Here is a 22,426-nt window from a genome sequence, read left to right on the forward strand (position 1 = left end):
GATGCCGGCTTCACTCAGAAAACGCCGGATGGCTCCATGAGCCATTTAATGCTTTCGCATTAGACAAAGCTTCGGAGTCAAAGGAAAAGATGCAGGAAGAAATTGTCTTTTCCTTCGTCTCCAAGTTTTTTTGTTTTTTTTTTCCTTACCGCAGTACTATTGGGTTTCGCAAAATATTATTAACCACCAACAACTCGCCTGATCTCTCACTTTTGCTTCATTACTTACTTAAAATTAAGAATGATTCCAAAGCATGCTTCTATTTCCAGAAGTTGCATGGGCTGGTGATGCCCTATGTTATCATCAGCTCGTGCAAGCTGACAGAGTTGTGTAGCATGACAGGGATCTTAGACCATGCGTGTAGCTATGAAATTAAGCTTACACTTATTGCTAATGAAGCGTGCCTATACTCAAAGGAGGCTTCCAAGCTTTTTGATCATCAAAAACACCCATCTACCTCAGATGACAGCAGTCTCAGCATCACTGCAATACAGCCCCACAGAAGCCTACAGACATTTTTGTTTATCAAGAAAGCATAAACAAGGAAGTATTTGGCTCATGGTTGTGCATCAAGGCATGGTTGATACATGCTAAAATCGTAGCTGAAACTGAGAAAAGACTCTACTTAGAGTTAGAAAACTCTAGAGAATTTGGACGTTTGGGGAATTCTGGGGAACGCTCCAGTAACCATGGGTTTCCGAGGTGTCAAATTTTAAAATCCCGACTTAGATCTAGTATTCAAGCTCATACAGCATAGCTACACAAGCAAGTAACGCATATACTGTACCTCTCCAGTGCTTATTATTTAGTGAGTCACTCGGCTGTGGATGCATACATGGCACGGATATTCCGCACAAGAGAGCTAATGTGCATTCTCAGACAGCCTTCCAGAGCCCAGGAGACAAAGATGGCAGTGCACAGAAGGCGATCATTAGACTGGTCTATGGCCATGTGAGTCGTCTCGTAACAAAAGAGCCTGTCCCCGCCTTTAATTTTTTTTTCAACGCACAACATGTTTTACGAGTTGTTTCCTATAAGAAAGTCGTCGTAAAAGAGCGTCGTAACAAGCATCATAGTGAGTGCCATAATGAGTGACACACTGGAAACACTACAGACGTCAAGGTTGTATGTAAAGATTATAAATAAAATTTCAAGCCTCGGCGGGGCTCGAACCTGGGTTGGCGCGGTGGTAGTCGGATACTATTGGCGACTCCAGCGAAATCGACGCTGTGTAGCGGCAACGCCGAGAAGCTCAAGAGAGGAGGCTGTTTCGACTCTATCGTTTGCTATCGCTGCTTGGTTCGTGTAGGCAGCATAAAAACAAACATCGTTCCCAGTGATTATTTTTATGCTCCCACCGTGTCGTTCCTACGTACTGACTAGAAAAAGGTTCCTACCGTCGAAAAATCGCTTTGCTTTCATAAGTAACCCCAATTTTATGCTGCAGTGCAAGAAATTTATGGTGGTCTGCGAGCTGAACGACGAAAACGACCTCCTTTTGTCACCCATTTTGCCTGACCTGATAGTTCACTGGAGTCGTGAATAACCACTGATCTACTAGCACGGCTGGTCTATAAGGGTAAATGATTTTATTTGAATGCCTGTGAGAGAGGCAGGCTTTGGACAAAAGAAATAAAATAAAATAACAAATACAATAAATAAAAGATACTAAATAAATTAAAAGAACAATAAAAAAGATACTATAAGCAAATAAAGTGAATAAAAGCAAATAATTACCAAAATAAAATTAAAAAAAACATAAATAAATGGAAAAGAGAAAATAAAAAAAACGACCGCATCTCCACGTGGTGATGTTGATTGGGACGAAGCTCTGGTGGTGCCGATGATACTGATTTTGTTCATAGGTAGTGCTGAGTTCCGGGTTGCGTTCCGGGTTCCGTCTGCGTAGACGGTGAGCCGCAGAATGCCGAGCTTTTCGTTCGTTTTCATCCATGCCAGAAAGAGAATGTGTGGTATGGAACATGGTTATATATGCATTTCAGCATTTGACTGCAGCACCCTCTCACCTATAAACGTTGAGCCAATGCATGTAAAGTTCAACGCGATTATATATAGATTTGACCGCAGCTCCCTCTCCTGTATAGAAGTTGAGCGGCTACATGCAACGTTTCATCCATGAAAACCCCAGCTCTTGAGTTACTACCACATCTCAGAGCCTACTCGTCCCACAGTCGTGGCCGAGTGGTTAAGGTGATGGACTAGAAATCCAATGGGGTCTCCCCGCACAGGTTCAAATCCTGTCGACTGCGCAGACATTTTTTTCTTTTTTTAAGAAGACAGATGGGATGGCAATCGATGTGAGCACGGACGCCAGACGGACAAGCCTAGACCCTAAGGAGCTTTGCCCCTAAAAATAATGATAGAGCTAGCACAAACTACACACAGAGCGTTGTTTGTGTGGGAAACGTTCCCCGCTCCCTGGTGTTTGTCGACACAATCTAGCCTGTATGTTTTTCTTTTTTGCTGTCAGTTTCGAAGATAGGTTTTACTGACACAGGTCTGAGCATTTCATAGACCCAGAGTTGAATGAATCAATCGCTGCCCGTTGAAAGAGGCAAAGAAATCGGTCCTACCGACGTGGAGAACTGGAGGACGAGAGCCAGGGGTGCCAGGGCCACCATGGATATCACGCTGGAGAGAGCGTTCAGCCGCTTGGCACCCCCGATGTCCACCGCCAGCGTTCTCGAGAGAGTCCTGAAGCCCGTCTGTAGACACAGCGTCAGCACCAGCAGCAGAACTCCGCCCTGGAACCGGCGGAAAGGCATTCAGCTCCTACCAGCATCTCATACAAAATACAGTAGAATTTCGGTAATTCAAACTCGCGGATAATTCAAGCTATTAACATGCAGGTACCATCCTATTTGTTTCTAGGAAGGAAACTTCAAGTAATTCAAACTTTGCATCATTCAAACAAAGTTTTAATCCCCCTCGGGTTCAAATTAACGAGATTTCACTGTAGTTGCTAGTATTCTAATGACAACAAGCTGGTACGAAGCCCGTTTAGCCTCTTCTCGCAAAACGTGACATACGGCGTGTCGCCCCCACCCCCAAAAAATTTACAAGGTCTTTTCCGCTGCAAAAATAAGCTATGCGTCGCCGAACGTTCGGTGTCCGCCCAAACGCGTCGCCGACGGTTCGAACCAGATGCCAGAGTTTCAGAGCTGACCGTCACCTTACTCAAAAGTTATACCCGAGAGATTTTCTGAAAATTTCCATAGGAAAAATGAGACCCCTTCCCAACAGTTGACGCCAGTGAGCTCCATGCATTCGTAGGCTCCGTCGGCCGCAATTTTCTCACTGGAAATTTTCAAAAGTTGCAGATGACATTTGAATTGGATGACGGCAAATTCCGAAACTCCGGCATCTGGTCCGGAACACTTGCCGGGCGTTGACCGAGCGTTCTATGATACATAGATTATTTTTGCGGTGACAAAAACACTAATGCACATCTTTTTCCATTTTTTTTTTGTAACAGTAGTTGCATTCTTGAAGCAAATGCACCGGTGACTTTCAATAAAAATGTGCAGCAATCATGTTTAGAAACAGAAGAGACTTACATACAACAAAGTGTGATATTTGCACCTTGTCACTCTCCCCCCATTCAAATTAACACTGAACACGCAGCTTTACAACTTCGCTTGATACTACCTCTGAACATATTCCATCAAATTTTAACCCGAGACGAGGCGAAGATAAAATAACGGACATACACACACGCCCAGTCTCAAACTCAGCAATTAGATTATTTCAGAAGCTCGTCTTTACAGACACAACAATACCTCCTTGTCATTTGCAACCAACCCCTCGAGAAAAATGCCGAACAAAGGAACCAACCCAAACATTCTACCACACAGATAGATTCAATTACAGCCTCCTAGTAGTGGTGTGAGAAAGGCGGGAGAAATTGGCCAATTGCATATACAGAAAGCAGCAGCCAACTGCCGCTCTCCTTAAACGAGACTTCGAACCCATCAAGGACGAGTCCCTGCTCACCTTATGGTCAGGCAGTCCAAGCCATGATGCCATCATGTAGAAGCCATGGCTTAGGCCATGGTGAAGATAGCCTTCCGCTGAACAACAACGTCAAGAATCGCAAGCAAAACAAAAGATTAAAGCCTATAAGAACACACCAAGAGTTGAGCCTGCCTGCAACTTGTACACTGGTTGCACAGTTGTGCCCACATAAGCCTACGACAGTTGTAAACGTCTCTCACAGTGGGTTGCCATTTCTGTGAAGCTCATTGTGGAAACAAATACTGCAACGAAAAAGACGTCAAAGGCTGCACACCAAGTCCCGCGGATGGGACTCAGCCTCAATCAAATCGTTCAACCTCAATTAAATTGTTTGAGATGTCTAAACATGCCTCTCATTTGCTGCAGGTTGCACACCTTTGTAAAAATATCAAGAGACCTATATAGACACAGATGAAAGCTGTGACAAGTACAGTTCACCAGTTTTCGAGGAATAATATGAGCCACAATGCCCACAGAAGACATAAACAAACAGCAACACATTGCTTCACAATCTAAACCCTGAAGACTAGAAAAATTAAAATAACAGACAACTCCTAGTGTCAGAGTTCCTCCTAGTACAGTGTAGACCGCATATAACGTATGTCGCGGGAGTCGCGAAAATCCGCACTATAAGCGGTACCGCGTTATAACCAAAACATCAATTTTTCAGGCCAAAATACATGCCATGAGACAACTTACCTTTGTAAAAGAATTTATTTCATGTTAGATGAAAAATAAAGCTTAGTTTGAGGAAAGTCTTTATTTCACCAGACTAGTACACTTCTCTCTCAAGTGTGTCACACATTTTGAAAGAAATGAGCGACTTTTGCCTGGCGCAGCCTTCTAGCGGCGTCACGGGTTGCAGATGGACATTGCGAGCGTTCAGGATTGCTAACCCTAATGACTTTTCTCCGGTGATGAAAACGCGTGAAAATTCGCATCCTTTATACACTACGCTCCAGTAATACCTTCAACTTGAGCACAGGCATGAAATGCTCCAAATAAGAAATCCGGGAGATGTTCTAAAACACAAATGTTTAAAAAGCACCTCTGTAGTCGAAGTAAACAAACACAACAACACGGGTGTTTGTGCCGTCTTGAGAGTGCCGCCACGACATCGCCGCACGAGTATGTGGATCTTCCCTTCTGGTACGTGCTGGGTTATCATAGCGACACACAGCGAAAATTCACATTCAAGGATAGCGCTTTTACGCGGAACGATGAGATGAACGCCGTCTAAGACGACGATCACAACGTTGATCACAACCAATGCCATGTTTGCGGAGAAGCAGCCGGCCCGCGACCGGCATGCGACGCGCGCGAACACTTCTCGACCTGCGATTGGTCTGTCGTTGCGGTTGTTTCGGATGTTTTCAAGGAAGCGGAGGGACGCACGCACGTGAACGACACGTGCGTGCGTCCCTCCGTCGCTAGGGCAACTGAAGCCTCTCTCTTCGCTTCTCCCGCTTCTTCGAGCAACCTCCTTGCCCCGCGAGTGCCGCTTGCGCAACGCTTGCGGCTCGCGCCGTCAGCGCCGTCATCTAGTGTCGCACAGGGAAGCGTGCTCGCTGCTCCGGTCGTCGGCGCGGTCGGCGGGCTGTGCCAGAAACCGCACTCTAACCGGTATTTCCCTTCGCGCGCCTGCGTTTTAAGCGGTATGTAATTACATGGAGTTCTATGGGAGGCGAACCGGTGGTTTAAAAAAACCGCGTTATACCCGGTCCTGCACTATAAGCGGTTACGTTGTAAGTGGTCTATACTGTAACAGGGTTTACATTATGGCACTTCCTAACCAGTTCGAGTGTATACTTTTGCTTCCTACAATACATTGCTTCTTTTACATGTTCTATACCTAAAGTCCAGAGGTTACAAACAAAATAAAAATATATTTTTGTTCTTTCCAATTTAGAAAACAATAGTCACAGAGACCTGAATAATAAAAGTAGCCAGTACACTTAAAATTAGTCTCTGTAGAGTGCCGGGTAAATGGTCGTGAGGGAAGCCACTCCAGTCTGCAATACAACCTCGCAGGGTTGGCAAAAGGGGACTTATCATTATTGCCTATTCAGGGATTTATTCGGGACAACCGGTCAATGTATCTTGGAGCTATAAGAGAAGCAAACCTAAGTATGGGGTTGCACAAGGCACTGTTTCAGATTTGAGCTACAGGGAAGAGGGGGCAGCAATTTTATATGTAATAATGGAAGCTACAGTTACTCATATTTTAGCATGCATTGCTCATAATCAAAGTGGCTTCTTGCGTTTTAAGTCCGTTAGAACTCAAGAAGGTAGGGCAAGGGAAAGGAAGGCCGGGGAGGAGGAAGCTTACGGAACACTTGAGAAGAGAAAGAAAACTTTCTCCTTTCTCCAGCGTTGCGTCTGCTTCCACTTCCTTTGGCCTCTTTCCCTCACCCTACCTTCTTGAGTTGCAATGAACTATAGTGGTTTAACAATCTTTTTTTTTTTTTTTTCATAATTTATGAAGGGTTAGACATATGACATATCAAAAGAGCAATAAATGGAGAATTCAAGAGAAATGGGAATTTAGACATAACCTGCGAAAAACAACAAAATTTGGATAAAAAATTAAACCGCAAACAAAGCTTTGCGAGTTTTCTCAAAAGTACAATCTAAACAGCCAGGACCTCACCTAAACCACATTTCTTTTCATAATTAAATCAGATTCAGATCTCGATGAGACTTGGACTATTGCAGGGGTGGCCAAGCTGCGGCTCTTCGCGTGTTAAAGCGCGGCTCGCGGCTACCTCCCATATGCCCCCCCCCCCCCGCCTCCCTCCCGGTCACACGAGCACTTCGACACAAAGAGAAATGGAAAGCGTTTTAAATCGAAAGACAGGTTGCAACTCGGATAGACTGAAAGTAGTTCGAGTTTCGTTTACTGCTCTGAACAAAAGTTTGCCACCCCTCCCCGCCCCGCGCGGCTCTTTGAAGTTTCGTGGTTTTGTTCTGTGGCTCTTAGGCCGGGTAAGCCTGACCACCCCTGGACTATTACATTATATCTAAAACGCCAGTAGAAGATTGCTCCCATAGAGACTACTTTTGCTACTTCGTGCAACTTCCCCCATAATGTTCCCGAAGAGCAACTTCCCTGTGACAACCAATAACATAACTAAATTTTTTTTTTCTTTTTTTTTTTTTTTTGGGGGGGGGGGGGGGGGGGGGGTTGAGGTGGCTAAAATCATCCAATCTATTTTTTCGTCCAAGACATTTCAAAAGGGAAGGATACGGTGTTCCGTCGGGACTGCTTGACTATCGTCGAAGTCCAGAAACAGCAGAGCAAACACTCCCAGAATGAAGCAGACAGCTCCCCTGAACTAGAAAAAGAGAAGACCCCAAAAAATGACTCAGTCAGGGTTGAGCATAACTGGACCAAGATATTCAACTCTCCTTCAACAGGGCACAACCCACAGCTAAGCAAGCCTAGTGGAAAGTTTGCTCGAAAGGGCTAGAAACATTGAAAGTATTGCTCAAACTGCAACATGACCTGGCCGAATTTCAATCAGCTGTCCTTTCAGACTAAGGTTTAGGATTTGATTCCTGGCAGTGACCAATATTTTATACGTCATAGACCTTCTGGAATGTCCCAGTTTGATCCCAATGCTTATAGTGCGTGCTAGCATAGAGAGTCTCGACTGCCCAGGGTGTGTAAAAAAAAGCCTGGGGCTGCAGCCAGTCATTCTTGTGGCAGGGTCCGATCCTGTCTGCCATGCGAACATTGTCACCGCTGAGACAGATGCAATTAAATTCTCTTTGAAAGCAAAAAATTGCTTTAGTAAAGCTGTTTACTGCTTCACAAGTCAACGCTTAACCGATGCCAATATTGCACAGACTCTTGTTCTCACTTAGCTGCAGGATGGAGCGCGAAACTTACGTGTACCACCGATGGTCACTTTTCTTGAACTAGGGATGTGTAACTCCATACGGGAGAACTTTCCTCAAAGAACTAGGAAAGAGCCTCTCTCAAGAAAACAAAATAACTCTTTAAATTCGAGTAAGAGATTTAGCTTGGCAAGTTGGTACATACAAGACAGAATGAAAAACAGCACACAAATAAATAAGAACGGAAAGAAAGATGCACGAGAAACATTTTTCATGTGTCTTTCTTTCCGTCCTTGTTTAGTTGCGTGCTATTTCTTCTTGTGCCATTGAACTAAGGAAAGCACTTGGAATTCCACATCATGGCTAACTGTGTACAGTCTAAGCTCGTTATAACAGACCTTGATTTTGACCAAGATTTTGTGGTCTGTTGTAAAAGGGGTATGTTGTATGCAGATATAAAGTTAAGTCAACGGTATGTAGAGGAAAACCAACCGAACTTCACAAATTGGTATGTTATATCCAAATGTCTGTTTTAACCAGGTCTGTTGTAACGAGCTTAGACTGTATTAGGTTTATTAGTACTTTTAGGTGTATTAGGTTTATGATTAGTCCTATCACAAAAATAATATGGAATTTCGGCAGTCACAGCAAAGAGAGGAAACTTGTCATAAATCAAGTTGACGTGTCGGAAAAGAGAAAACGTGCCGGCGGAGCACTCACTTTAGAATGGCCCCCAGCGCTCGTGAAGAGTGCTCTGATGCCCACAACCATGACGAGATCTGTGTGCTGAGTCAGCAGGACTGTCCTCAGAGGCCCACAGAGCGTGAGGCCAAACAGGGAGAGCAGGGTGAGTGCAGAGTTGACGACTGCATGACGAACCACTCGAAACCACTGCAAAACAAAGGTTTGGACGTTTAACAAAGAAAACTTGACATTGACACCAACAACTTACCATATTTTTCAGAGTGCAAACTATACATGTCGAAGTTTCAAATGTAAGGGGTGCGGACTACCTACAGACGCGGGCTATACAATGGATGGAAGGATGGATAATAACGGCTGTACCTTTTACAACGGGTGGTAGCTTGTGCCACCTAGCCTAAAAATAATGACAAAAACCTGATTTCCCCTTTTTTCTTTCCAAGCCAATGCATTACTGTAAGTATCACCAGGCCATGAAGGTGATCGCCAGGCAAACCCTTTGGAAATCAGGCAGAAAACCTAAAAACATCACCCCCTCCTCCCCCGGCAACGGAGTCGCCAATTTTCCTCTGGTTGAGCCTTGTCAGCGTCACCTAACAGTAACAACAGACTCACTGGGGGTCAGGGTAGAGACTTTAGGCCGGAGCCACACGGGGGTGTCCCAATTTTCTCTGTCCCGCCTGTACCCCCGCTGTGCTATAGTCCGTTGCAACTCAAGGGTAGGGCGAGGGAAAGGAAGACGGGGGATGAGGAAGCAGACGGACCGCTAAAGAAAGAAGGAGGTTTCCCCATCTCTTCTCCAGCGTGCCATCTGCTTCCTTCTCCCCAGTCCTCTTTTTCTAACCCTACCCTAAACCAACGGACTATACTTATAGTTGTACTTTGTTCAATTTTCCCTCGATAATTTCCACCAGCAAAGGATTTGTATTTTTCAAGGTTGTTCAAATTATGACGCAATTGACAAATTTTGTGAATGACAGATTACGCTAAATATAATTTACTTACGATGCAAGCTGGTTTGTGAGTTAACGAAGCTGACGTTTTTCGAGGTGTGACGTGCATGAGAATTTATAAAGTGTGCAGTATGCACCAGGTGAGGGCAATGCAACAGGTGCGGACTGTTAAGAAAACTGTTTTCAGAGAAAATTCGCCCCTGTAGACTATTTACCCGGTGCAGTTTAGGAAATATGGCAGTTTCATGCAAACATTTCCACTACTGACTAAACCCATGGCAGTAGTGAGAGTCACTTAGTTCCCAGAACTTTAGTGGTGGCACCGATTGAGGACAATTATTATCCGTGAAAACCCAAGGTGATCTCAAATACCTGATTGCGGGTGAGTCTCGCCCCCGACGAGAAAGGCTTCTGTATAAGTACGAGCCCCGCCGATGCACTGAAAGCAAGATGATCGAAACTTCGAGACCACCGTACTAAGGATCCAGGTTTCTAACAAAAGCAAAGAAGAAGGGATCACTTACATTATCCGGGAGATGAAGAGAAACTGTACAACGTGAAGATAATTTAATACGTCGAACGAAACGGAATAGGAATAAGCTAAGATGCATTTGCAGAGGATCAGGGCTGCTGTGTATCCTTTGAGCCTGCGCAAACGAAAACAAAATTTATCACCATTTAAAACAGGACAGCTGTCTGACAGCTATGCTGTTTATGCCGCGCTGCCGGAAGATCGCCTTACCTCGAAGAGTGGTAGATGACTTGGGAGCTGGGCTCCCCATGCCTGTAGTGTGTCGGTAACCGATCCATGGTTATCTTACACAGTCTGGAACATTGCACCTGCAATCACAGAATCAACACGGATTTTTAAATTCGCCATTATTGAATTCGCATGCCTTTCTCATGAGCTGCGCGTCTTCAACGCGACTCGAAATTGAGGATAAAAAGTCAACAACCCCTCCCATTCGAAGTGATTGTCAGCTCTTGGTTTCTATGAAACCGAACTTGAATGAGCCGAATATGCACTATGACATTGAAGACTACATCGAAACAAATCCGTTTCTCAACTTCACTGAAGGATCACCGCCGAACCGGTATCTAAAGACCCTCCCAGTTGCGATACTATCTCCGTAGCAGATACAATACATAATCAGTAGCCCGAACGCTATCGCAGATCGGGAAACTTACATTTTGGCTCAGAACCCTTCGTCGTTAATTAGTACCTGGAATTTCGAGAGATTCGGCTGCGTGGTGAAGTGGCGATCATGTTTTGAAGCCTTCGCTGCCTTCGCGATCAACGCGAGTCACCGAACCGCCGAGACACCGTGGCGGGCGCCATTACAGGAACCGGAAGCGCCTCTCAAATGTTTTTTAAGGCACTTCCGCTTCCGTAACGCATTTTTCCCCCTCACAGTAATGGCGGCCTACACGAGCGTGTCGGAGGCAGTCTTCTTGTAAATAGAAACCTAATTTAGTTTTGAAGGCTTTTTTTTTTTTTTTTACACTATGAATCCGGATAATTGTGTCATTGTTTTAGAGACCCTACGCAAGGCGACGAGTCAGAACGCCGAGCAGCTCAAACCTGCCGAACAGCAACTCAAATGTTGGGAAACCGAGAAGTGGTTTTATTCCGCGCTTCTGGTGAGTTTGCCCGGCGGCCTTTGCTCTTGAAAAGCGTAGACAAATTACACTATCGTTCGATTAAACAGATCCCCTCTGAGTAGATTGTCCGGCGATTCCAGTGTCGCTACTTTGAGAGCCCACTAGAACGCGATCTCGTGTTGTGCCGCTCCGCCAGAGAGCACGTTTCATCGCTAATTTTGAACGAGTTTTGATTGCTGATAGCTTGGATTGACGGGCATCGCTCCCACACTGTGTCTGTGTTCTATGCTAGAATGTAGTAGCAGCGTGAAATGCCGACGAAAGACGCCGATTATGTGCACCTCAACTTGACACTTCGAAACTTGTTCTGTCTCTTTGCATGGGAGTTGTGACTGTCACATCGGCGTGCGTTTGTGTTCGACTCGCCAGAGTGCTTCGATATGTTCTTAACACTTTCCGAGAAGAACTACCAAAGTGAATTACATCGGTATGTTAAATTATCGGGTTTCGTGAGACGTTGTCAAGCGACAGCATCTTCGGAAACTGCCAAGTTGGAAATACATGAACTGCCGTCAGCGAATATCACTGACGGACATCATAAAATCGACTTTTTGACGTTCCGAGCTATCGCAAGCACCACTGCATGTTCGCGCACATTTTCTTCTGTGTCGAGTGTTTGACGAAAAGGCAAACAGCGAACAGTAAACGGCGACTAAAGGAAGAGCAAACAGGACAAGCGCTGACTCTCAACTGAAATTTAATCATATGAAAACAAAACAAAACTGAACCTATCTTCAGTAAGACGGGTATCATTGGCTATGGAAGGGACAGAGTGAATCGAGAAATTTTAGAGGCGCATGCAATTATAAAAGCAGGCGCAAACTGCGTAAGCCAAACGTCACTGGGCTTGAGTAGTAAAGAGAGGGTTTTTTTGGACACGTGGTGAATGTATCATGTGACATGGGCGGAGTTGCTGTTTTCTTTGTTTTGTTTTCATGTGATTAAATTTCAGTTGAGAGTCAGCGCTTGTCCTGTTTGCACTTCCTTTAGTCCCCGTTTACTGTGCGCTGTTTGCCTTTTCGTGAGTATGAACCAACTAACCCACATCGCCACCCTTGTCGAGTGTTTCTTTTAAGTTAGCGCCAACTGCCTATTTTGAGCTGCAACTTCTAAGAGCTATCTTGTTTGTCTTTGCAGTCAGTTTTCTCTGATCACAGCGTGGAAGTGAACGTGAGATGGCTGGCAGTGCTGTACATAAAAAATGGCATCGAGAGGTATTGGAGAAAAACGGCTACAAAGTAAGCACTGATGACATCCACTCATGGTCTTTAACAGTTTTGGAGCTCAAATGGTTGGAGGAAACAACTCTTTTAGTTTTATTGCTATGATCTAAAGTAATGCAGATTACCAGTGAAGATATCATCCTCTTAACTTGCAAGTTGCTGTTATAACAAACACTTTGCATGTAAGGCCAATTAAATTGTGTGCATAGCTTTTCGTTTGTAAGCGTTGATCTTCCGTGTGCAAAGCTACAGATTTCGTGTTTATTTCTTGCACGGTAGAGAAGCTGCTTATGAAGGAATCAAAATATATAGCATCCTCTTAGAAATTTTATTCTGGCCTGTGTCTTAAGTAGTATTGTTTGAAATATATTTTCCTTAACATGACCTTGGGAATTCATTGATTCGAAGCACACAAATCGACACCCGGGTTTTCCCCTTTGCATCCTTTGTTTCAGTGCAATAGCAGAAGATGAAAAGAAATTGCTCAGGCAGAAAATGATATCCAACTTCAACGAACCGGTAAACCAGGTAAGCGAATCATCACCGTCGTGCGTTTGCTCGTTCGCGATTATTAGGGTTCTGTGTTTTTGGCACAATATCGGTAAACCCCGAAAAGCCACTCCCAACCCGTTCTATCAAGATGGGAGCTGTCCTTGGACTCCATCTTTTTAGAAAGTTTTATTCACAGTCTTATTTTGTGTTAACCCAGAACAAGCCTGCACAGAGCTCTCTGCAAGGCTGCTTCTTTCTTCGTGAACCTCGCCACTCATTTCGTCCCCTTCTTAATAGACCCTTTCCGAAATTGTAAAATGTATTGATTACGCGCAGCCGCCATTAGTTGGTCTCGTCACTCCCGGCGTGAAGCCCGTGATTGGTTCTCAGAGCTTGCGTTCCGCACTGACGCAGCACTCGTGCGGAATGCGTTTCAATCTTAGTACAGTCTGAATGCCGATGAAGCACTCATGGCCAATGCATGCTTTCGGTGCATGGCCAACTAATGGCAACCGCACATAATCAAAAAGGGTCTATTGGCAGCATACGCAAACCACAGAAAGTGCTTCTCTTGCTACCATCATTATTGTTTGTGATGTCATGAGTAGGGCAGACTGAATGGGACAGACCGCGCAGATCTTCGATCCCTCAGCTTGTCAGCTCGTTTCGCACTGTTCGGGTAACGCGCGGCAAAGCCTATTTCATGCATTGTGTTTATTAGGTGCAGTAATATTTATTGTGGGACATATTACCAAAGCTTGAAGCTGTGACACGCATAGTCGGGCTAACAAACTCTTTTGGCACTGATGTGTTGAAGCACTTGGATGGTGGTGTGCTGTTTTCTACCACAGTACAAAAAGCTGTACAACAACAAAAGAGGGACATGGAAGACAAACAAACAACACAGGCTTTCGACTTGCAATGGAACGTTCCATTGCAAGTCGGAAGTCTGTGTTGTCTGTTTGTCTTCCATGTCCCTCTTTTGTTGTTGTAAAAAAAAAAATAGAAAAAGCTGGATGATGAAAATAGAATATCTAGCGCTTTACCCAACTACAACATCTACCATGGCGAATAATAGGGTGTATATTTTTGTTATGATTCAGACAAAATAAAACTGTAAACGAAATGTCTCGTCAAATTGAAAACAGAAAAGCCAAATTCAAGAACCTCTTGCATGGGTAACAATTCAGTGAAAGCGACTCCGCGTGTATCCAGTTGGTTCCAATGTGTTCTGTGAGTGCTGGTCTCTTATTAGTTCCAAGTTGATTCCTTTTTAAATTTTGTAAACCAGTAAATAAACATTTTCTCAAAATAACTATAGCAGGAAAAAGCGTTGACTGGCTTCCATTGTTGGTTTAGTTAAATCACTGCTTATTCACCCGGTCAATGCGAAACATGTTAGACCCCCTAGCGATCGAAGTCTTATATCTAGTAAGTCGGTGACACTTCAGCATCCCCAAAAAAATGAGGTATACACCAGCTATGAATTACTACAGTTTGCATGTTTAATTTTGCGGACCCCAATGCGCATAATGCGTAATGCACTTCTCAGCGAACGATTTTAAATTTATAAGGAATTCTTAGTAAAGATTGGATAGAACAAATTAATCAATCACCCAAATTTGCCGGGTCATTTCCAACAATTTTAAAAATTTATGAAAATGTCTTCGAGCAGGAATCGCGATGTGAAGAACTTCTTTGCCACGTATTTGATGCGGGAGGAGCTAAGCATCAGTTGCTGACGAGCATTTACTCTGCAACAACTGTCGAGTCACGCTTGGATAGAAGCGTCGGTATCAGCAAGCTCAATGTAACTAAAGCATGTGTGAGGTGCTTTTGCAACACAACTGTGTGCACATGCACAGCTAAGATGACAGCACGTAATTTACTCTGGTGAATGCACACCCTTTTTCTACAGCAGCCTCCACAGATCCCAAAAAACAAGAATCGGGCTGTGAATAGCCTTGAAGCACACCGCACAAGCTGTAATGCGAAGCTCCAGGCTTGTCTTTGAACATTTTAAAATTTTAATAGAATAAGCCACTTCAAGGCACTATTATTCTTCAGAAGGATCCCAAACAAAAACATCTTACTTGTTTCTTTAGGAAATAAATCATTTTTAATCGGCATAGGTGCCAACTAACATAGCCACTCCGTGCTTTGACATAGCACGTCGTCTGCTCACCAAAACATCTCGTCACCATTTGGTACCGGGGCACTTTCTAAGTATTCGAGTCGCACGCACGTTCCCCGAGAGCTGGAAAGTTTCACCACAATGACTGCCAATTTTCGTGTGTGACGCCAAAGTCGGCCATCGAAAAACACAGAACCTGCGAAAAAAAAGTAAACCCGGAAAACCAACCTCGAAATCAGAGAAGAATAAATCCCAGAAACTCGCAAACACTTTTCGTTGCTTCATTTTCGAAATGGGCAGCACCTAGTGGGAGAACAACCAGCCAGCCAGAACGGGCCTTTTGCCATTTCTGCTCGTCTCTCGCGGCTTCCACAATCGCACATTGTAGGCGGCTGGCGCGCCGGCCGCGAAGGTAATGCGGGGGAAGTTGCGTTGATCACGTCCAGAGCAATGAAAACGGCCGCAAAGACATGGCTGCAGAGAAAACCACGACTTTTAAGGGCCCGAGGAATTAAGGGTACCCAGCATCGCTTTTCGCGTCGCTTAAAGCAAACATTCATCGCGACGACCCCGTCTTTACCGTCGCGTCGGCGTGTCTTTTGCTAAAACGCAACTTGCACAACCGCGCGAACCGGACATCGCGCGTTCGCCAATGTCCGTCGGTGCGATAAAAGGAAAACTAAGTAGTCCTTTTGTTACTTTCCCGAAGAAAGCTGCGAGCCTTTGAAGCTCGCCTGCGTCGGCACATCGCCGCAGGTTTGGAGTGCAGCGAATAAGAATCGGGGCAGACCATTTTGAATCCAATGCTCGCCCGGCGAAGCCCGAGCATCGTGCACTCGACTGGCACGGGGCACGGCACGACTCATTCTCAACTGCCATATTTTTCCGAGTGTGGCGACCCCTATGAGTCGCGAATAGTCGCGGACAAGGCGAGAAAGGCTTCTCCGAACGCCTGGGCTCCTCCTCGCGCCTGTTGGCTTTCATGCGTGCACGCCCACGCTGGATGCGGGGCAGCCAAGACTCCTGCCTGTCGTTCTCGTCCCTTCAGTGGGTGATAATCGCCCTCTCCCCTCACGTCTCCGTCCAGCTCGCCCTCCAGCTGGCAGTGCTGGTGTCCAAGGTGGCCCGCTTCGACTGCCCTGCGGAGTGGCCGGAGCTCGTGCCGACGCTGCTCCAGGTGGTTCGGAGTCCGGAGGACCTTCCGCAGCAGAGGGCGCTGCTGGTGCTGCACCACGTCACCAAGTCCCTGGCCTCCAAGCGCCTGGCGGGGGACCGCAGGGTTTTCCAAGAGGTGCGGGCTTTGAGCCGAGCACATCACGTGGTGCGCGGTTGTACGACGAGGGGTCGGACGGGCTTGAAATGGGGCCTTCTGTGTCTCTTATTAAACGTGAATAGCAAAAGGACGGGCCGGGACGCAAAGAAGACGGTACTGGTGCCATAACGCTAGTCCCGTCTTTGAGTACTCGTTCGTCTTTTGCACTGCCGTAAAATCCCAAGCAAGCGCCCGCTTAAAATTTTTATCCTGTAAAAGTGGGGGATGTATGCTTCTTAGGTCAAAATTATGTAAGGACATGTCTTTTGTGTATTTTCCTAATGTTACGAAATTGAGGGGTAGGCACTCGTAGAGCGGTTGGATGCTCGGTATTTGGTAGTATTTAGTACGCTTAACCAACCAGCCCAAATAATATTTTAGTACAGATCCTGTATCTCCTGTTGTGGTGGCTGATATGGCGAGTGGATTCTATCGTGTGCGGCTCGATAGGGATTACCAGAAGTGACAATAGCAGCCAGTAGCCGTACTCTAATCCGGAAGTCTCCAAACCCCGGCCCGCTGCATGCTGCTACAAACGCCGAAATAAGCATGCATAAGAAACAAAAAGGACTCCGGAGCACGCACCAGAAACACAAACAAATATATCAGAAAGAATGAGAGAAAACTGGTGCATCAAAACGTAGGTCTCGCCATATTATTTATTGTACATTGTCGTCACCAGCATTAATATTCACAGTTTCCTGCTTTACGTTTGTGTAACTATGATAAAATTCCCTTGCATTCTCATGTATATCGTGCTTAGTGTCCTGCGCAGGGTTCTCCCTACGGTGGGCATCAGTGGCTTTGCCACCCAGCTCTGACTGACCGCCCACCGCTTGATCATGCCACAGGATGACGATGCGATTTTGCCTGCGCTCATGGCTGAAGTCTGTCGTACTCAGCAGGCCCAAGCACCGCCACATTATCATGTGCTATCGTAACTGCCGCCACTCTTTCAAACAAGGAGAGCTGAGCCGCAGAGCGCCGCCGGCAGTGCGGGGAGGGTGAGGGGGATGCTCGGCCGATGAGAAACACAAAATAAGCAGACGCAACGTATGCACACCGCGCAACAGTTCTCTCTGCAAGTATTGATTGACAGAGAGCAGAAAGCTGAGAGGACTTTTCTTCAACTGCTTAATGCTTGCTCACGCAATGGCTCGCTTTATCTTCGCCTCTTCGCTCGCTCCACGCCTTTCCTCCCCCCCCCCCCCCCCCCCCCCCTCCCTTTGCCTTTTTTTATTTCGAGGCAATTTGGTTTTGGTTTTATCACCGCAGAGTGGCGCCACTCAGAGGGCTGCAAAGTTAGGGAGCCTGCGGAAAGTGCATTCTTTTGGCAAGTCAGATTGTGTTGCTTAACAAACTACCTACCTCCCCTCCCCCCACTGCTAACATGGTGGTCATAACCACCCTTAAAAAATTCCTGCGTCATAACTCATGCATGTTGTCATCATCAGATGTACCAGTCTCATGTCTTCTACCCTGTCTGAATATACTATAGTTCCCATGCGCTCTGATTTATTATTTGGAATTATTTGCAGTGTCATTATTAGCTACATATTGCATTTAAAAATAAAGTATATGTATTCCCACCTTCCATATATTTTTGCTTTTTGCTCTAGTTTAAATCTTTTGTATTTAAATGCTTATTAAGTCTTATTTATTTATTATTTCCTCATTTATATTGTCTTATTTATTTTCTGACCGTTGATACCATGACAGGTCCCCAATTCGGCCCTTCAGCCAAAACGTTGGGAGACACCTACTCTAATACATGCCAATAATTCTGTACCCCACTGCTTGATCAGATAGGCGGTGAACCTATTGTAATGATTCATCCACCAAACCTATGGCTTCCTTTATGAGTAGACCTAAGATGCAGAACTCTAAAACAGTAAAATAAAAATACTTCCCAAAACTTTCTTTTTTTGTTTATAGGAAGTGTTTACTCGGTGATGACCTTGCATTGGTCTTGGCAGTCCTTGTGCCATGTGTGGGCAAATGAGGACGGTTCCTCGAGCTCCTGTCATGCTACGCCATCTCCCGGTACTTGTCAGAAATGCGAGCGAATCTTCGACACACTTGCTCTCGGGCGAGGCAGCGCCATTCAGACGCAAACCAAGCTATTTACGAGACCCAGTTCAAGACTGCTCGTGGTCCTTTGCAGCTGGCCAGCAACATCTTTGGCTTCATCCTGCAGCTGTGGACGAACCAGACGGAGGGCTTTCTCGGTCAGATGGCCAGCAATCAGGAGAGTGTGGGCATCCTCCTGGAGAAGTCCTACCTCTGCCTCAAAGGTGGGATGGACAGACCCCGCTCTAACAAACTGGGCTCGCATGGGCACAAAATCTAAAAGCCAGAGAAGAAACAGGCAAAAAGAAGGGGAAAGGTAACGCACGCCCTTTGTCAGACTATGGGAAAACTGAGGGGAAGTGAAGAAGAATGCGAGGGCTGTCGCAACATGACACCAGAAGAAAATTTACCAACGAAGCGAGAAGGGCACAACAGCAAAACGACAACCAGATGTGGAGACGAGGGCGGGGAAGATAAGGATAATGTGAGAGCCAAGAGTTTCTGTTCCCTACCTTGATCTCCTTATCGCGTTGTTGTTTTGTTGTTGTGCCCTTCCCGTTTTGTTTTGCTTGTACTTTGTCTTCTGGCATGATGTTCAGACGGCCCTCGTATTCTTTTCCTTAGTTATCGTATCTCTGAAGTCGACCCCCTCTCCCACTTTTATTTATTTCCCCTGACCTTCACCGTTTGTAGCTGGTTTTGACCACCTCTCCCCCATCTACTTGTCATTTGCTGCTTTTCCTTTCTTGTTCTGTTTTATTTTTCTTCATCTTCTGGCGTCACATTCCCACGGCCCTTGCATTCTTCTCCTTAATTTCTCCTAGTTTTCCCATCGTCTGACGAAAGGCAAAGGGCGTGCACCCTAAACGTCGCTTGTTTCCTTTCCCTTTTTTCTTGGACTTTTTTTTTTCTCGCCCTTTTAGTTTTTGGGCCTACCTTTACGTGCCAGCAGCACTCCTTGCTTTGGAGGCTTACATATAGACCGACACGCGGAGCGACTCTGTTTACCAACACGGCCGGAAGGCCACGCATGTGCAGTAGCTACAGTCTAAGCTCATTACAACATACCTGGTTACAACAGACATTTGGGTGTAACATACCAATTTGGGAAGTTCGGTTGGTTTTCCTCTACATACCATTGACTCAACTTCATATCTCCATACAGCATAATCCTTTTACAACAGACCGAAATCTTGGTTAAAATCAAGGTCTGTTATAACAAGCTTAGACTCTAAGTGGGCAAAAGCAGCCTGGCTCTCCGTGTTTTTGCCATTGTGTTGTGTGGCGTACGCTCATTGTTGACCTTGTAGGGACGCTTCTAGCTTTATTTGTGTCATACTTTCTGACAACGTATGTCGTATGCTATGCCTGACTATTGGAGCTCGCTACCCGAGCCTGAATGGCAGCGGTATCGAAACAAACTGTGCGTGGGCGGCGTAGGCCTGCTGGACTTCCGACGTGAAGTTGCTGCCACCGAAGTTGACGGCTAATGTCGTCGTTTATTTGGTTTTGTCGCCAAGCTGGTTCACGGCCGACACGGTGCAGGCTTGCAAGTCTCTCGAGGCCTACGGTTACTTCGAGTCGGTTTCCGCTCTGCCGGCGGGATCAGCAGACTGTGGGTCTGCGGAAGTGTATTCATTAGTTAAATAAATACACACAGCGTCTTGAAGTCGATGTATGATATTTTTCCTACCCTCATAACAACAAGGCATGACAAGCCGTAACGCTTTGTCCGTTCTGCAGTCTTGGCGGTAACACGTTACAAGTAACGGCGTTACCTGGAATGCGTTACTTTTTCAGTAACGTAGTACCTACTCGTTACTTTTTCGGCAGTAACGGGTAATGTACTTACGTTACTATTTCAAGTAACATAGTTATGTTACTCGTTACTACTTCCCAAGTCTTGAAAGAAATTACACTTCAATTTTTTCCGTGCTTTTAGGCGTCAAGCCATGTTTTTCTTTGCATTTTTTCTCGTGAGTATTTAGGTGAAACCGTAAAAGAGATAAAGTAATTATGTTCAGTTTCTGCATGAACATAATGTTTCTTGATATATGAGCTTATGCATACCTGTATCGTCAAAACCGTAAAACGTGTTAAATCATAATTTAAAAAGTAGTGCAGAAGTAACGTGCGTTACTTTTTATCGGTAGCGGTAACGCATTATTTTTATTTTTAGGTAACTTAGCTCAGTAACGCGTAGCTTTTATTTGCAAGTAACGAGTTACATATTTCGTTACTTTTTTTTCTGTAACGCCTACAACACTGCCGTTCTGTCGCCGATCCCCCTCTGCTGGGTAGCACGGGCGTAGCGAGCCTCCGATGAGCTCTTGGTCGGTGTTTTGTGCGCGAACACCATGGGAACAAGATCCGGGTGGTCTCGATCAGACAACGGTTTCCCTGCACATAAGCAGGCCTCTGGACGGAGATCGAAATGGAAGCCGCACTTGCCTTAAAAAAAAGTGCTTGCCGCAGAAGCGGTCGTCCGCACGAGGCGACCATTCTTTTCGATCTATGGATATTATCCACTTTCTATGCCTTTCAGAGTCCGCTGGGAACTTGTGAAAACTCACTCGGCTACTTTTCTTGTACATTTCGGTGCAATTAACGACAATACAGCTTCACGGCATGCTGAAATGCTATGACACCCATGCGAAACATGCGCCCTTTTGCCCACACCACCCGGCTCCGGCGCGATCGCAGCGCCGCCGCAGCTCAGTGACGTCGAGCCCGCGTGTCGGTCTATAGGTGGATGGATGAATGTTGTTGGCCATACCCTCTGCATTGGGCAGTAGCTTGCGCCACGTAGTCAACACTGTCCTTTGTAGACGTAATGTGCACGAAGGACAGTGTTGCTATGATTGGGTCAGTGGTTTGAGTGTGTTAGTGTTCCAATACCGACATGCATCCAAAAAGGAGAAAAACCATTTTACGTGAAAATGAATGTTTTCCTCGGGCCCTTGGCTTACTTTATGACGGAGAAAGTTTGAGGAAGGGAGGAAGCGCATGGCCCTAATTAATTGATCGTGACGACGGCCGTCATGTTTTCAGTCCTGCGAAAGCTGGCGGTGCACGGTTTCAAGGAGCCTGGCCGGGTTCCCGAAGCAACCATGTTTCTCACCCTGGTCTTCCAGTGGATGAAGCCCATGCTACAGTGCCGTGAGCGTCCCCACGCCGTTTTACGCCTGTGTTGAAAACCGTCGTTAAGAAATGCACATACATATTGGATCTAATCAACATTTCATTGAACTTTCAGGAAAGTCGTTGCGATGCTCCTCTCATCCTCAGCTGCGCCAGATTTGCGAGAAGTATGTCGTCCTTTTCACCAAGGTGGTGAGTTGCTTTTTCTTTGCTTCTGATGGCGTTTCATTAGGTTACTTTTATTTTTAATGCGAAAGCATTAACTGTCATGGAGCGAGCTGACGTCATCATTTTGAAGCGCGAAAACGGCACCTAGTTTCCTTCGGTTACATTGGCTGGCGCGCGTCGACGGGGCTCCCGTTGGCTGCTGTGCGTCAGTTTCCGCGACCGCTCTCCCCATGGCACTGCGTGTCCATCAGCGTGCCATTAACACGGAGCGTCCAAGGTCACCGTGCCCAGGGGAGCACACTTGCTGACCGGCGACGAGAAGTACACAGCAGACGAAAAAGGGAGCGGACGAGCAGCTTGCATGCTTTCGCATTCACAACTTATAAGAAATGCTTAGGTGTACCTCAATCTTTTTTTTTTACTCTTTACACTTCAAGATTGTTATTACTGAGGGAGAAGAAGGATGAAGGGTAAACTATGTTTCTTTGTTGCAGCTCCACGACGTCCTGGAACTCCACCCTTTCTCATACGTCCCTTTCATCAAGCCGTCACTCGAATGCGCCATCTCCCTCTGTTTCACCGAAGCGGGTGAAGGTGAGAACTCATTTTTCAGGAAGAATAATGGTTCTCCAGGACTAGAAACAGCTCTGTGAGGGGGAAACCTCCTTTTCTCTTTAGCGTTCCGTCTGCCTCC

The 22,426-nt window shown here is 45.8% G+C and overlaps 2 protein-coding genes across 2 annotated transcripts in view; one reads left to right on the forward strand and one right to left on the reverse strand.

Annotated features, from left to right (window-relative positions):
* Positions 1 to 10,927, reverse strand: part of LOC8053650 (zinc transporter 5) — a 29,090-nt gene extending 18,163 nt beyond the window's left edge. Inside the window, exons 1-8 of the mRNA XM_029984023.3 lie at positions 10,719 to 10,927; positions 10,273 to 10,370; positions 10,055 to 10,177; positions 9,903 to 9,969; positions 8,596 to 8,766; positions 7,283 to 7,370; positions 4,015 to 4,091; positions 2,595 to 2,765 (exon numbers count right to left, since the gene is read on the reverse strand). Coding sequence (XP_029839883.2) covers positions 2,595 to 2,765; positions 4,015 to 4,091; positions 7,283 to 7,370; positions 8,596 to 8,766; positions 9,903 to 9,969; positions 10,055 to 10,177; positions 10,273 to 10,340 — 765 coding nt within the window. The 5' untranslated portion in view covers positions 10,341 to 10,370; positions 10,719 to 10,927. The remainder of the gene's footprint in view (positions 1 to 2,594; positions 2,766 to 4,014; positions 4,092 to 7,282; positions 7,371 to 8,595; positions 8,767 to 9,902; positions 9,970 to 10,054; positions 10,178 to 10,272; positions 10,371 to 10,718) is intronic.
* Positions 10,928 to 22,426, forward strand: part of LOC8036761 (importin-11) — a 30,189-nt gene continuing 18,690 nt past the window's right edge. The window contains exons 1-8 of the mRNA XM_029984022.3: positions 10,928 to 11,171; positions 12,330 to 12,430; positions 12,871 to 12,943; positions 16,129 to 16,332; positions 18,518 to 18,647; positions 21,475 to 21,582; positions 21,680 to 21,756; positions 22,227 to 22,326. Coding sequence (XP_029839882.1) covers positions 11,037 to 11,171; positions 12,330 to 12,430; positions 12,871 to 12,943; positions 16,129 to 16,332; positions 18,518 to 18,647; positions 21,475 to 21,582; positions 21,680 to 21,756; positions 22,227 to 22,326 — 928 coding nt within the window. The 5' untranslated portion in view covers positions 10,928 to 11,036. The remainder of the gene's footprint in view (positions 11,172 to 12,329; positions 12,431 to 12,870; positions 12,944 to 16,128; positions 16,333 to 18,517; positions 18,648 to 21,474; positions 21,583 to 21,679; positions 21,757 to 22,226; positions 22,327 to 22,426) is intronic.

Source organism: Ixodes scapularis, unplaced genomic scaffold, assembly GCF_016920785.2.
Source record: "Ixodes scapularis isolate PalLabHiFi unplaced genomic scaffold, ASM1692078v2 PGA_scaffold11__112_contigs__length_91849675, whole genome shotgun sequence".
Lineage (NCBI taxonomy): Eukaryota > Metazoa > Arthropoda > Arachnida > Ixodida > Ixodidae > Ixodes > Ixodes scapularis.